Source organism: Lepidochelys olivacea, assembly GCF_965140295.1.
Source record: "Lepidochelys olivacea isolate rLepOli2 genome assembly, chromosome: 1".
NCBI lineage: Eukaryota > Metazoa > Chordata > Testudines > Cheloniidae > Lepidochelys > Lepidochelys olivacea.
The window spans coordinates 266,635,376-266,650,739 of record NC_140411.1 but is presented as its reverse complement, the minus strand read 5'-3'; the positions used below and the strand labels follow the sequence as shown (position 1 = coordinate 266,650,739).

The following is a 15,364-nucleotide window of genomic DNA, read 5'->3' as shown; positions in this document are numbered from 1 at the left end:
CAAAAGTTAAGGCTATTGTGGAGGCTACCCCTCCTCGAAACGTTAGCCAGCTTTGCTCGTTTCTAGGACTATTGAACTATTATGGAAAGTTCATCTCACAGTTAGCCACACTGCTAAAACCACTTCACGAACTCCTTGGGCAGAACAAGGCCTGGAAGTGGACTGAAGCCTGGGAGGTTGCATTTAACAAAGCTAAGGATGCACTGCTAAATTCTGAAGTCCTGATGCACTTTGATCCATCCTTACCCCTACAGTTGGCCTGCGATGCATCCCCTTATGGAGTGGGAGCAGTCGTGTCACACATTATGCCTTCGGGAGAAGAGAGACCTATTGCTTTTGCGTCATGCACTCTAAACAAAGCAGAAACTAACTATGCCCAAATCAAATGTGAGACATTGGGAGTCGTTTTCGGAATTCAGAAATTTCATCAGTACCTGTTCGGATGGAAGTTTACTCTTCTCACAGACCATCGACCCCTGACTTCAGTTTTTGGACCCCACACAGGCATTCCCCCATTAGCTCCTAGTCATATGCAACATTGGGCATTGTTGCTTTCTGCGCACACATATGAAATCAAATATTGGAAATCCACTCTGCACGGCAATGCGGATGATCTCTCAAGGCTGCCTTTGCCAGTCAAACATCAAGATATTGCCCAGAAGGAAATCTTTCTCTTTGAACAGGTAGAGAATACACCTATCACCACTACTCAGGTAAAGAAGGCAAATCGAGTTGACCCAGTATTGTCCCATGTTATGGACCTGGTGATGCATGGAACATCTCTCCGAACCTCTCCGGTCTCACCCAACCTTGTTACCTACATGTCCAGGAGGACAGAGTTATCGATCCAATCTGGTTGTTTGTTGTGGGGGAGATGCGTCATTATCCCACCACCACTGAGATCACAGATGTTAGATCAGCTACATTCTGGTCACTGTGGAATAGTGCGCCTGAAGGAAATTGCACAAAGCTATTTTTGGTGGCCTGGATTGGACAGTGCTATTGAAAAGAAGGCAAGAGCTTGTATGTCATGTCAGGGTGTGAGGAATGCACCCCAGTGAGCACCCCTACACCCATGGGACTGGCCTGAAAACCTGTGAAAATGCTGGCCCCCTTGAAAGAAGCAAGTTCTTGGTGGTGGTAGATGCCCATTCTAAATGGCCAGAAGTCTCTATAATGGAGTCCACTACTGCAGAGAGTACCATCCAAAAACTGTGAGGACTCTTTAGTCATTTCGTCTGCCAGAACAACTTGTGAGTGACAACGGACCACAGTTCATCTCTCAAGAGTTTCAAAATTTTATGAAGGCAGATGGGATACACCACATCACTTCAGCACCATATCATCCATCCACCAATGGATTAGCCGAAAGATTCGTGCAGACAATGGAACAAGCTTTGAAATTGGCAAGGGGACAATTATCCATTCAAAAGCATCTGGACACCTTCTTACTATCCTACAGAAACACACCTCATGCTACGACCAAGGCATCCCCGGCCTTTCTAATGATGGGATGACAGCTGCGCACTTGCTTTGATCTGCTGAAACTTTCTGAACCCCAACAAATTGTGCAACGTCAGCAGCAAGATCAAGTCAACAGGCATGCACCCAGAGCAAGAGGCCGAACCTTTAGCCTGGGACATCCGGTTTTGGCTCGGAATTATAATTCTGGAGCTAAATGGGTCCCTGCCACTGTCATCGCTCAAACAGGGCCTGTTTCCTACACAGTCCGGACTGCAGAGGATCTCGACTGGCGGTGACATGTAGATCAGCTGCTGCCAAGTCATACCAGTCCTCAGGACATATCTTCAGTTGAGTTGCCTGACTTCACCACTTCCGCTGAGACACCGAATCAAGAGTCACCTGTTCCTGACTTTTCCCCTCCATTTCTGCCGGTGGCAGAGATACCCCTCTGCCCAACACGAGCTTATACCACATCCTCACCCATTCGCCCTCCAAACCCTGAGCCCATTGTCAGGCCCGCGCCCAAGACACTTTCAGGTGCACCAACACCAGAAGTCCACCATAATCCAGCTAGAGGCAGAAGGCCTCCTCAATGGCTGGATTTTTAGCGAGGGCAAACCCATGGTTACAGGGCAAAATAATCCCTGGGGTTTAGCCGGGAAGGGAGGCAGTCTATCCTTCTCTAGTTTAGTGTTTGTTTTTATTTAGGGGACGTTCTAATTAAGGGGGGAAGGAATATATTGTGTATTTGGTTGTCGTGGTAATAGAATCTTGTACAGATGGTCACAACATTTTAAATCAAGGACTGGTGCACTATGTGGCCGATTTGTTATATACCTTTCAGTGCCTTGCAGACGTACAAGGGTTGTTAAAGTTGGCATTTCGGTTGTTGCAGTCCAGTTGCTTCCTGTTCCTGGGCTGCCTATATCACAGCCGATAGTTGTGAGGTTTAATGGCATAGTTCTCTCAGGGAGTGGAGGGTAAATCTGAGCCCCAATGCCAACCCAGAGTGAAACAGTAAAGCCCCCAATAAGACCTACAAATGCACCCTGTAAAACAAAGTAAAATCGGATTGAAATGTAAAGCAAAAAAACCCAAGAGGGTTGACAAAGAAAAACACTGTCAAGATTTTTCAGAACTGGGTGGCCTAATTTTCAAAAATGACTTAAATGGGAGCTGTTGGAAGGTGCTCAACACTTGAAAACGAGGCCACTTAATCAGATGGCTAAGTATGGGCTTGAGTCTAACTTTCGGCGCTAAGGTCTGAAATTCTTGGCCCGTGATTTTTTTAAACAACTTCGATCAGGTAGAAACTATGAAGGCAGAAGCCTTTTTTTTTTTTTAGATTTTATTTTGTTTTGTTTTGCTATTTTATTTGAATAGGCTGTCCTAACACCTTGGAGCAGGTACATTGTGAATTTTGTGCATGTGTTTTCCCCCCAATATTCTGTCTGCAATAGGAGGAATTGCTTTAGAGCAAACACTTTTACCTTTTCTAAAGATAGGAACTCTCTTCAAGATCTGAACAATTAATTAAACTCTGATTTAGCTGCAGCCAGTTATAATAGCAATCCAGGCTGCTAGAGCCTATACACTAGCATGCCTACCTCTTTTAAAAACAGTCTCATTTTTTTAGAAAATGTCCCCAAGGACTAACTAAGAATTTAATTGGGATTTAAGTACTGTGTAGACCTTGCCCTGGTTCTCTGAACAGGGATGAATCTCACTCATAATTCATTGCAGACCACAGAGATATTACAAATACAAAAGTTAACAACATTTGATTTAGACTCTTATCGACTATGGTGCTGTGCACTAACTCTCAGCTCACATGTGTCCAGAGAACTAAATTTCACCTCTCTCCTGCTTTCAAGGCTTCTTGCTACAAACACCAAAATGTTAGACTTTATAAACTCTGGAGAACACCTCTGTTTTTAGAGTGTCATAATGTAGGAATGCCTTGGGCAATTCATTTTGACTCATAGGTAATATGTACCTTGGCCTCAGATCTAAGGGGTGGGGGTGGGTGTGTGTTTTAGATGAGGGTGGCCAAAACAGGCTTATAATGGAAATTCAATTTGCAGCCATAATTATGAAGTAAATGTCATCAGGCCACAAACTAACAACACACTGCTCTTGTTAGACTGTTTACAGCACATCAGTACTGATTCTGCAGCATTGTGCAAAGACAAATCACTGCTTTAGCCATAGGGAACAAGGAGAAAATAAGTGATTAGTGAATCTTTCCATTTTTAACTATATTTTTTTCAGACTAAAATACTGGCTTTATTGCCTAACTATTGGGATAAGAGGATGTGGCGGGGAGGGGGTATGTATGAAAAATGCCAATCTAAAACATCTCCCATGATGCCTAAAACAAATTATTGCAGGGAGGGGAGCGAAATGATCCCCAAAATGCCTATTGTATTTCGCAACCGCAAGACACACAGCTTATACTTACAATGGGGTTTGCAAAGGGCGAGAGGATTCCCAAAGAAAACAGTCCTAAAAGAGGGCCACCAACCATACCAAAAATACTGAGAGCTGCCTGAGGAAGAAAACAAAGTCTTATATCAAGTATCACACAGCAAAGCCAAAACCTGCAACATGATGCCATGGGGGAGGGGAAGGAAATGAAATATCTGCAATTAGGGATTCAAGCTGGCTCTGGGCCAGATCCTCAGCTGGAATAAACTGGTGTAGCTCCATTGTTGAATTACCTCAAATTACACCAGCTCAGGATTCAGTCCTAGAATTTCCAAGGTAAATACTCATTAAAGGATAAAAGTTAATCACTTAATAGTAGCCAGTGATTGTTCTTTTCAATAATTTCTTCTAGTTCATGAAACAGAGGTGAAAAGCAATTAAACATGCACCTGTAACAAACCGCCCAGAAGGGATGCCAGAGCGGCCATGGCAATGCACACGCCTCCATAAAAAAGACCTGAATGGGTGAGAAAGACAAATGTATCAATTTAAATCTCTACAGTTAAGTTTCCTTCCAATCTAATACTACTGCTGACAAAGCCAAAAATACATGGCAGTTAGGATGGTCTCTGAGAATGGTCAAACCAACAAAAGACCAGGCACTTTATTACCTCAGGAGGGGATCGCGCAAACATGACAAATCCTTTTACAATATGTGGTCACTGAAGATTAGTTGAAAGATTAAATCTTAAAAAGAAGTTGGGATGAGTAGGGGATAATACGCACAGCAAGAATCAATTACATTCCTGCTCTAATCCTTTGCACCAACACTTTTTATTTATTTGAAGAACAGATCTTCCGTCTGACCTGAGTTTTGTTCCAGTGAAAACACTTTTAGATTATTGGAGTTCCATGGCTAAGAATTTCCCATACTGCCAGGAGATAGGCAGCCTAAGCAAATGAAGTCCCTCTTCCTCCCAGAGTCCCTAATGCTGGATGAACACTTTAGTTACATCCACCACTCACAAAGCTCTAATTTACAGCTACAGTGGGGACACATTAATCCCAGTGCTTAATATGAGAGGTCAGGCAACTATCCAAGTTCAGACCTGTGAGCCTCCATTCCCATAGCAAACAAAAGCTGGCATTAAAAGTTATTAATAGTGCTTAAGAAACTACATTCTCAGGTGACAATGCTGTTGTAACACCCCTCACGGCTCTGGTGTGCTCACTGGCAGGGCGTGGTCTCTTGCTCGGGAATACAATGAAGTAATTGGCTGTACTCTTCTATCCCTTACTAACCTTATTACAGTAAGAGACATGTTTATTTTTCCCAGTGAACTACCTGGGGCACTGTGGGCCATATCTTCCACTGATGGCAACTGATGTAGCTAGCAAAGAAATCAATGGAGCGTCACAGATTTAAACCAGCTGAGGATCTGGTCCTGTATGTTCAACTCAAAATTCTGAAATTGGTTGCTTGGAGGCATTAAACAGATTGAGGGCTTCAGGGTGTATTGTAGCGGTCGTGAACCCTCACATTTTCTAGAAGGAGAGTGCGATGCCGTACATTTCCCCAGCCATCTACCCTGCCAAATAATTCCATGTTCAAGTGGCTGATCACAAAATTCTATCCCATGCACCTGCCTTCTGACTGATGGAATGAAAAATAACGCCATTTCAACCCAAACCCTTTGGGTCTTTTGTATTAGGAATCTAGATTGAACAAGACTACAATATAACTTTACTGCTTAAAGATCAAACAAGATGCCCTTTTCCATGCTCACTTTAAATAGCTGCGCCCCTTCTCCCCCAGAGCTGAAAACTCTTGGCCTGATTCTGATTTCACACAGGTTTCATACTGGTGTAATGCCATTGACTTTAATGAAGTTACTCCTGATTTATACCCTTATAAGTGAGATCTAAACCAAGCCCTCCTTCTTTATGATGAAAGTAGAAAATATCCCTCTAAAACTTACTCATCCCCTTGGAAATCCAAGCTAGTTTCTTTTCAGAGAGGGAGCTGAAGTAAGGTTTAATGAGATCCTCAACAGTTACAGCTGCTAAAGCATTGATGCTGGAGGACACTGTGCTGCAGATGACAAAATTTGAAACATTTTTGTTTGTTAGGAACTGAGATTACAAACACTTAATAATCGAGATAACGGCAGAGAGATACTGTCTGCAACAATGTCAGAGACCTTATGTGGCTGTAACTACGATACATATTGAAATTATTATTACTAATGGAAAAAACTTGACAGCACTATCTGTTACATTTTGCAATTGCTTAAAATATTTGTTCTCATAGAGGATAATGCATGTTTTAAGAAAAAGAAGCAACCAGATAAATGAGTGGAAGGAAATTTAACATATGTTGCTATAGATCAAAGAATGACTGGTATTTTAAAACCGTTTTTGAATTCATTAATATGTATCGCATCCTTTGGACTAGGTACATGTACATCGTATGGCATTTCATTGACTATTTTGGATGCACTCTCCAGGCTCAGACCAAAACTCAGAGCCTAAAGCTAGGATTCTAAATCCATATTTAAATAAGTGGGCTGGTTTTCAAATGTCAGTAAGAACTGCTGTGCACCAACACTTTTGAAAATCAGCTGCTTTTTAAAGAGCCTAGATGTGGATTTAGGAGCCTAATTTTGGGCACATATTTCTGAAAAATCTTGGCCTAAATCTTAAAAATGACATGCCTGTATTGTGGCTGGAAAATGAGTATGCCGCGGTGCAGACCACAGCACACACAAAATACGCATCTCCGCACACTTAATGGTTAATTATGAGCTCCAGTGAGCATCTGATAGACTCCAAGGGAACCACTTGTCCCAAACACTTGAAACATCAGCCCCTCTCTTCTGAAAGCAGATCTAGCTACTACTGAATAACTCTGAACATCCTGGATCATATAGAATAGTATCAGACACATTTTCCTTACAGAGAAACATGCCACAATGCCTACTATTTCCCTTCTCTTTAATATTCCGGTGGCACCACCGGTGGCCAAAGTCTGACAAGATTAACAAATTAACAGAATTCAAGTAGAACACCAGAGTTACAATAATAATTTGCACTTCTGCAACCCCTTCCATTTAAGGATTTTAAAGCACTTTACAAACATGAATTTATTAAAGTGAGAAAGTATTATTTTATTCTTCCCCATCTAGTCCAGTATCTGGCCTCTTATAGTGGCCCAGTCAGGAAGGGCAAAATGCCAATCACCTACAATCCACAGTTTGTGCAGTATCAGACATTTTTATACATTACTCTCACAAGCAATCAGCTTGCACCCCGAAGTGTGAAAATGTATTGCCCTTATCATCATGTTTACTTACATATCTACAAATATTAAGAGTCAACAAATTATTCAACCACAGAATTATAACAGTTGCTCTGGGTATGACTGCTATAGATAAGGTTGTTAACCATTTCCATTCTAATCCCTGATTTTTGCACACTCAAGATTATCCAAAATGTTCACATTAAGGGCTGAAATTTTCCGTGCTCGGTCGCTGCCAGAAAGTATACAACTTTGGAAACTTGAAGCAAAAATCTTTTCAGTTGTTTTTCAATTATCAGAAGGTGGGAAATTCATTTTTTTACCACCACCATTCGAAACAAAATATTCTGACCATTTTCACAGGATTGACTCAAAACAGCTGTATTTCTAAATTCCAAACACTAGTTTGTAAATAGCCCCTAATGAGCAGAATGTGCTTCTTAAGTCGTAGGAAGAAGGCTTTAAAATACAGTTCTGAAGGTTTGGAAAAGGAAGGATTAGCAGTAGAAAATTCCCTTAAGCTGCAGCTGCCCTGTTTCCCTATAGGATTTCAGGAATTTACAGGTGCAGCTAGTGAAGTAATAGCTTTGAAGTAAAGTGAGGCAGAGCTTGTAAGTGCCATACTTTGCTCATGACAATGGAGCTTATAGCGCCAAGGCTCAGACTATCCCTGTTGGTGGAATTTGTTAACAATGGAGACCAAATTGCTTCAATGCCAGGAAATTTAAAGCTCCACTGGTGAAGCCTGAAAAGCTTTTAAGATGCACCCATTAAACAGCTTCTAATTTGTCCCTGTTTAAAGAACGGCAACATATGCATGCAGGGAAATTAAATGCAAAGGATCTTGTGTAAATGCAGTTTATGCTCCAATGAGCATGCATAAAAACGGCCAATGTATGTCATTGAGTTCAGAATGATTATATTACCTTAATGTCCCACTGTAGGCGCTAGCCACGAAAAGCCCTGGTACCCCTGGAAAATCTTGTAGAATATCCAATACCAGATATGGCATGAGCTGAAAAAAATACAGATTGAGAAATATTATAATTTTACCTAATCTGTGTTCTTGCTTTTAAGGTATTGCTTTTATAATGTATCCAAACTTCATGCTGCCCTTTATTCTAATTTTAAATGTCCTCTGTTTTACACTTTATTCAGATGGAAGTGATGAATACCTGACAAAGCCAAGAGGATAAAGCTGCCTTCATAGCACTATTCTCCTCACTGCTCCCTTCAACTAGCCCCAAGAGACCCACTGCCAGGGACCAGGACCTGGAGGTGGTGGGACTGAAGGATCTGCCACTTCCCTTAAAATCTTCCCTCCCCACCTCTTTGTAGTGATTCCTTGCCTCAGTCATGCTGATTCATTGAATGCTAACTGAGATGCTTCCTCCCCACACGCGACTGGGGCACATCCTTTGAATAGGGGTTCAGGCTCAGTGATTGATGGAGGCAGAGAAGGCAGTGGCTTAGAGCCTCCATGGAGACCACCCTTGTCTCTCAGCATCTCCCTTGAGCCATGTGGATCTCAGGGGGAAGAGAGAGCCATAGGTTTTGGGTCTCTTGGTTGTAGCACATGGGAGCAACCTCCACCCTCCCCCAAAAAAGAAAATGATCCAGTTTCCTATATAGGGTTATCGTACTTGGTCTTCCTTGTCCTATGTATCACTAGGGAATAAGAGGATTTCTGGCTCTTTATTTTATTAACCCTGTCATCCCTTATTGCAAATAAAATACACTCCTGGGTTTCAAGTGTCCCAAAATGTTCCTTAATGTATCTTTCCAAAGGGACAGATCCTGAGAGCTCAGTACCAATGCGGACACAAGAACAAATGGATATAAACTGGCCATTGGGAAGTTTAGACTTGAAATTAGACGAAGGTTTCTAATCACCAGAGGAGTGAAGTTCTGGAATAGCCTTCCAAGGGAAGCAGTGGGGGCAAAAGACCTATCTGGCTTCAAGATTAAACTCGATAAGTTTATGAAAGAGATGGTACGATGGGATAACATGATTTTGGCAATTAATTGATCTTTAACTATTCATGGTAAATAGGCCCAATGGCCTGTGATGGGATGTTAGATAGGGTGGGATCTGAGTTACTACAGAGAATTCTTTCCTGGGTATCTGGCTGGTGAATCTTGCCCACATGCTCAGGGTTTCAGCTGATCGCCATATTTGGGGTCGGGAAGGAATTTTCCTCCAGGGCAGATTGGAAGAGGCCCTGGGGGTTTTTCGCCTTCCTCTGTAGCATGGGGCACGGGTCACTTGCTGGAGGATTCTCTGCACCTTGAAGTCTTTAAACCATGATTTGAGGACTTCAATAGCTCAGACATAGGTGAGAGGTTTATTGCAGGAGTGGGTGGGTGAGATTCTGTGGCCTGCATTGTGCAGGAGGTCAGACTAGATGATCATAATGGTCCCTTCTGACCTTAATGTCTATGAGTCTGAGAGCACCCACGACACTGGAGATGTGTGGGCTCAGCCTCATACCTTGGGAACAGCCCCTAAGGGCAGCAATCCTAATTCATCCCCAACTATTAAACCACTGAGATGTTTAGTGTTAAACCTGGTCTGGTGCTGACACGCGCTTTGCTGTCCATGGGTCACAATCATGGTATATGGAGTACATTGCTAGTCCACAAAACATAGCACAGACAAGTATCGCCCAGAGTCCCAAAAGGTTGATATAGAGAGATCTGCACAAACATGAAAGGAAACAACAACGTTAAAGAGTTAGCCATGCACTGTACAGCACTGTACTGTAATGTTACAGATGTCCTACTGTACCTGTATTCACTTCCTCATTGGCAGCCAAAAAAAAAGAGAAACATTGTTAACTGAACACTTCTTAGTCTAGTTACAGACTGTGGTCTGTCTGGCTACTAAAGCAGTGCAAAGCCACTAACTCCCAGCAACACACAGAACTGCTGAAAAACATGACAAACCAGAGAGTAACTCATAGACTAGGAGCCACACTGTGAGCCCCTTCCCAACCCAGTGAACAGTTACTCACACAAGCAGTGACGTGGAAGTCCATGGGATTGCTTATGAGCATAACTGGCACTAGCAATGGGTTCACAATATGGCTCCAAATACATGATCACCTAAACTGACAGTTATTAAATATAAAACCCCTATTCTAATTTTGGTATTGTATATAGCCAATAGCAGAGGTCCATCCTGTAATGAAATCTAAACATGAGATCATGTGACCTCTGTGGTTATTCTTCATGTCTCACTGTATTTCTTCATTGCAGACCACAGGAAGGGAGCAACCCATTCCCCAGTGTGTTCAAACCTCAGAGGGAGTTTCAGGGGTGGTTGCCCTAGATCCAGTCTTAGTGAGATGTATGGGCTCCCCTTCTTTAGCATCGGCATTCCTGTGCCTCTGGTGTCTTGCACTATACAGCTCTACTGTTCTTAAACAGTGCCAGGGCCCCAAGAGGAAGCAATGGGGAAGAACTTTGTAAATGTCCCCTAACAAAGCCAGCACACCTTGGAAGGCTGCCATGGTGCATGCCCTTCTCCTGCTGACTTGGCATGGAGTCCCTCAAAGCTGTTGCTTCTAGAAGGAAATGGACTGCTCACAGTCTGTGAGCTTTCCTTCTTAGTGCCTAGGTAGTCTTGCAGACTGATGTAGTAAACTGACTCCATCTCCTGACAGCACTAGCCCAAAAAGGCTCCAGCTTCAAACATTAATACAACCTCTGCTACCCTAGGTCTTCATTCAATATTGGCTATTCAAAATGCTTCAGTCTTCTTGTCCACTTTGGCTTCCTTCTCTACAGAAATGGAGCTCCTGCAGATTACTGGAGGTGTCTAGGTACTTCTAGCTCTAGATGGGTCCTAGTTTCATAAAGTTAATTACTCTCTGGCTCATCTTCGGTGCCCTACTGCAACCCACAATGCGGTATGTTCTTCAACCACGTGGTTCTTTCCCTGTACTTCTATAAGATTAATTGTATTCTAATCAGCAGCCATTTCGTTGCCTGATGTCCATTGATTGCCATTGAGGCCCTGCCGCTGTGCCAAGCAAACAGAGCTGCATTGGTACCTCCAGTACCTAAGCAAGTGTATCAGCATTGAGGGTGCTTAGGAGGCCATTCAGTGCTTCCAGTGACTGCGAAAGTGCACCAGCCCCGGGTTACTTTAGAAGGTTCATTGGGATGTGTGCAGGAGAGTAGCTCTGCTCTTGAAGATCTTAATGGGGATGGAAATGTATGTTATTGGGTGCACTGGTGTAATATAACTGAGCCTGCAGCCTGGTGTACTTCGTAAAGCTCATCAGCACAAGAGACAACCTGACTTAAATCAAGTGTCTGATAACAAAACCTGGGCATGTTAAAGCTGATTGGGTGACCTCACTGCCAGTGGTCACACTTGGGCCTTGTCTATGCATGTAAATTGCAAAGCTTTAGCTAAATTTGTTTCTAGACTAATTTAGCTAAAATGTTCCAACCTTGTATCATGGACCCTCTCATATAGGGTTGAGTGTGTCTTATATCAATTTACCATAACCTGATTCCTTATCAATATAAGCTAAACTGAGAAAAGGTACTCTTAGACTGATTGAAGATGGACATGCAGAAGAATTTTGTTAAATTAGTACAACTCTCACAGGTAGACAAGGCTTTAAGTAGCATGTTTTAGCCTAGGTCACTATAGTTAAAAATAAAACAAAATTGCTATCAATTGAATGATTAAAGGCATAAAAGTATGACCATGCCCCGATTACTCACAGCATTTTCAAATCTTGTTTTTAAACTATGTTGGTGGCTGGATGTCAAATGACAATCAGTGTTTGTTTGATCTTGTCCTGACTTTAATCCTAGTTCAGAGTGACACTCTATGACTTAAGAAATGAGTTGCTCCCACTAATTCTGAATGAGTAATACTGGGTGGAATACTCTTCTTCAAAGCTGGCATTGTGTCTGGGAAGACTATGCAAGTCTTGCTTTTTAATAAGAATTTAAGATTTCAACATTCAAACCATCGTGTGGTGCCTTTGAAGAGTTGAAGCCAGGGATTGGTAAGGGGAAAAATAAGAGGTAATAAACCGTAGGCTGATGAGTCAATATCACACCTGCATTTATCTGAATTTTATGATTCTTCCACTTTAAACACCTGTACTTCTTTCACGGGAATACATCATTGTTCAAATACAAGAATCTGAGTTGCTGGTTGTGCTTTCTAGTCACAAAAGTACAGGTGCATATCTTGGGTGGGGTGAGATCCTATCTGAGACAGCCAAGAATCCTGAGATACTTTTCTCATCCCATGGTTTCATGCGTTACCAGAAGGCATGGAATGGAACTTGTGAAATCATTCACACTGTGAGCCCAGTTCATCATTGTACTGCACCTTGTAAATCCTTTACATCAGTGTAATGTGAGTGTAAATTGCTACCATTCTGATGTGGTAGCGTTTCACATCTACTGTGCACTGGTGTAAATGACCACACAAAGAGCAGGGCCAGAGTGAATCTTGTTGTGAGGGTTTTAAGGCTCTTGCAAAAGAAACTAGGCAGCTGCTGTATTGCCAGTCTTTACACCTCTGTGGAGATGCAGTGTTTATGCTGAAAATTATCCAGGCCTCAGGAAATGATCATATTCTCAGGCACAGATAGGGTGACCAGCAGCTGTAAACTCAATGACCCTTGCCTGTAGGAAAGCTGGCAGAAGGGGGCTAAATAAAGAGTTCTCCATGAGGTTTTCCTTGCAGAGATTTCCAGAAGTGCTCCCCAATAAGAGCAGGGCTCTCCCATTAAAATGGAAAGGCTTCAGGGCTCACGCACAGATTCCTGGGAAGCTAAGGCCATCCACATGGAACCACTGTATCTTCACAGCCGCTCTGGCCACGTGACTCCAATGGTGCCAGATTCCTCTGGTCACAACTGAACTGCTTCCAGGATGCCTTTAAAAGATCCTGTTGCACAGGGGGTGGGCAGGGTGCAACCAAGTAATATAGCTTCAGATAGGGATGCTTGGAAGAGTCAACATCAATGACATGCCATACAAGCATGACACATGAAGCTCTTTCCCATACATGAGCAATCCACTGTTGAAGTGAGATGTGCCTTCTGTCTGTGTAAAGGCTGATCTTCTGAACAAAGCAGCATGACCAAGGAAGAGGCATTGGAGATACAATGATGATGCACATCAACTCATTCCTGTTACAAATCTGATTGCCTACAACACTAGTTTTTCTTACTGCTTTAACCTTCAACATTTTAATTCTAAAAACATAGCTTTCACCTGGAGGGGAAAAAATTGTTTTAATTATTTTGCCCACATTTTAAAAATATCAACCCTCCAAAATACTGTCCCTTCCTATACCTTATGGCATTGTATTGTGGGGAAGGCATTTTTATTTTTCATACATTTCTCAGATAAGTAAATCTATACAGAAAGCTTACTGATCACCAGTCTCCAGCTGCTTACAGCTTCAGGAGAGAGATCACTTGATCATTACCTGTTAGGTTCATTCCCTCTGGGGCACCTGGCATTGGCCACTGTCAGTAGACAGGATACTGGGCTGGATGGACCCTTGGTCTGACCCAGTATGGCCATTCTTATGTTCTTATGTCAGGTCACTAACTGTTCTGAAAACAAAGAACGTGATTCTTCAGCAATTTTATCATTGGGCAATCAATTTCAGTAGCTTTATGACTGAATCCTTTAATATTTATTCTGGTACAACTCCCATTCACTGATTTAGGTTTAATATAGTACCAAGCCAAGATCTGGTGTTATTAGAAGCTTTGCACAAATAACACCTATACAATTTGGTCTCTAGGTTGCAAATGAACTTAATACAGCTTTTGTGTACATGCACACCAGCATCATAAAACAGTCTGGGACAAAACTGAATGTTGCCATAACTTATCAATCCTGGCATTTATTCTTCCAATTTGCTTTCGTCCTTGTTCACAAAGCAGAAAGTACAGGTCGTTACTACCTTTCATGAACAGGTTGTATATAAATTTAAAGCATTCATTTAAAAATCTCCCTTTATGAAGAACAGATAGTAGCTAAAGACAGGCACTGAAGAATTACATTTACCGCACACAGGCTTACAATTTTGCTTGGAACCTGGTTTTGCAGGCAATGTATCTCTGAACTTGAGATTGGTTGACCCCGTATATGCCAGTCCAGGTGAAGGTCCCACCTATGAGAATTGTCCAGAAGGTATGTCTTTGCAAGGGGTTGGGATTAAAGCTAAATGGGAGAAAAAAATAACAGACTCAGAATATGGACAAAAATGGTGCTTCTCCCTCTGCCCCAATGAAGTTAATTCAATTGAAAACCCGTGTGGACACAGTTTAACACTTTTAAGATTGTTTAAGCTGATCATGTTTTAGCCTAAGTATATAAAAACTTACTCCCAGAAGTTTAATCTTCCCCCATGATAAGAATCATTTAGAATGCGTCCGATTCCCTCTTGAACCACCACAGCACGTATAATCACAGATGAAAATCCAGCTACCATGATTCCAACCTGGAAAACATCTGTCCAGACTACTGCCTTTAGACCACCCTGCATAAGGAACAGAACATTCAATGTATAGTAGGAGCATGAAATTAAGATGCAATTATAAATTTTGCAAATTCAAATTTATGGGCCAGCTCACCCGACCTGCGGAAAATCCCATGGGAAGGGCAGGGTGAGGTGATCTGTTTTTCTGAGCCCCACCCACTCCTGCTCCCAGCCTGGCCAGTCTCTACCCAGGAGAGTAGAGAACAGTGCTACAGAGAAGACCACAGCCCTTTCCATGTGGGAGTGGGCAGATGCACAGGTGTTTTCCATATGCAGTTTGGAGCAGGGGAGAGGATGACCAGGCCCTCTGTCTTTATTCAAGTTTAAACTCAATAATTGTACACTATGTTACAGTGGAAGGTTGTTCTATATTTTAACTAAGCAGTTAAAAGAAGGGGGAGGTTCTTTAAAATGAACTGTCAACATACCAGTGTGCAATAGAAGGTACAGACTACTCCAGTTGTGACCACTGCACCCCACAAGTCAAATCCTGTGACTGAAAAAGAGGGAAAATGTACAATTGCAAAGACTGTTTTTGAAAAAAAGTAAATCCTTTAACATTCGACCACATTTGTAGGTTGGTCTGATTGCCTGGAAAAAAAAGATTAGAACCATTTTAAAATGAAAAGTAGAAAATA

At 42.2% G+C, this 15,364-nt stretch overlaps 1 protein-coding gene across 1 annotated transcript in view; it reads right to left on the bottom strand.

The window, feature by feature from the left end:
* SLC5A8 (solute carrier family 5 member 8) overlaps window positions 1-15,364 on the bottom strand; it is a 44,454-nt gene that overhangs the window by 11,672 nt on the left and 17,418 nt on the right. Inside the window, exons 4-12 of the mRNA XM_084625452.1 lie at window positions 15,155-15,222; window positions 14,572-14,726; window positions 14,267-14,407; window positions 9,757-9,886; window positions 8,116-8,204; window positions 5,871-5,983; window positions 4,341-4,408; window positions 3,926-4,012; window positions 2,302-2,513 (exon numbers count right to left, since the gene is read on the bottom strand). Coding sequence (XP_084481578.1) covers window positions 2,302-2,513; window positions 3,926-4,012; window positions 4,341-4,408; window positions 5,871-5,983; window positions 8,116-8,204; window positions 9,757-9,886; window positions 14,267-14,407; window positions 14,572-14,726; window positions 15,155-15,222 — 1,063 coding nt within the window. The remainder of the gene's footprint in view (window positions 1-2,301; window positions 2,514-3,925; window positions 4,013-4,340; window positions 4,409-5,870; window positions 5,984-8,115; window positions 8,205-9,756; window positions 9,887-14,266; window positions 14,408-14,571; window positions 14,727-15,154; window positions 15,223-15,364) is intronic.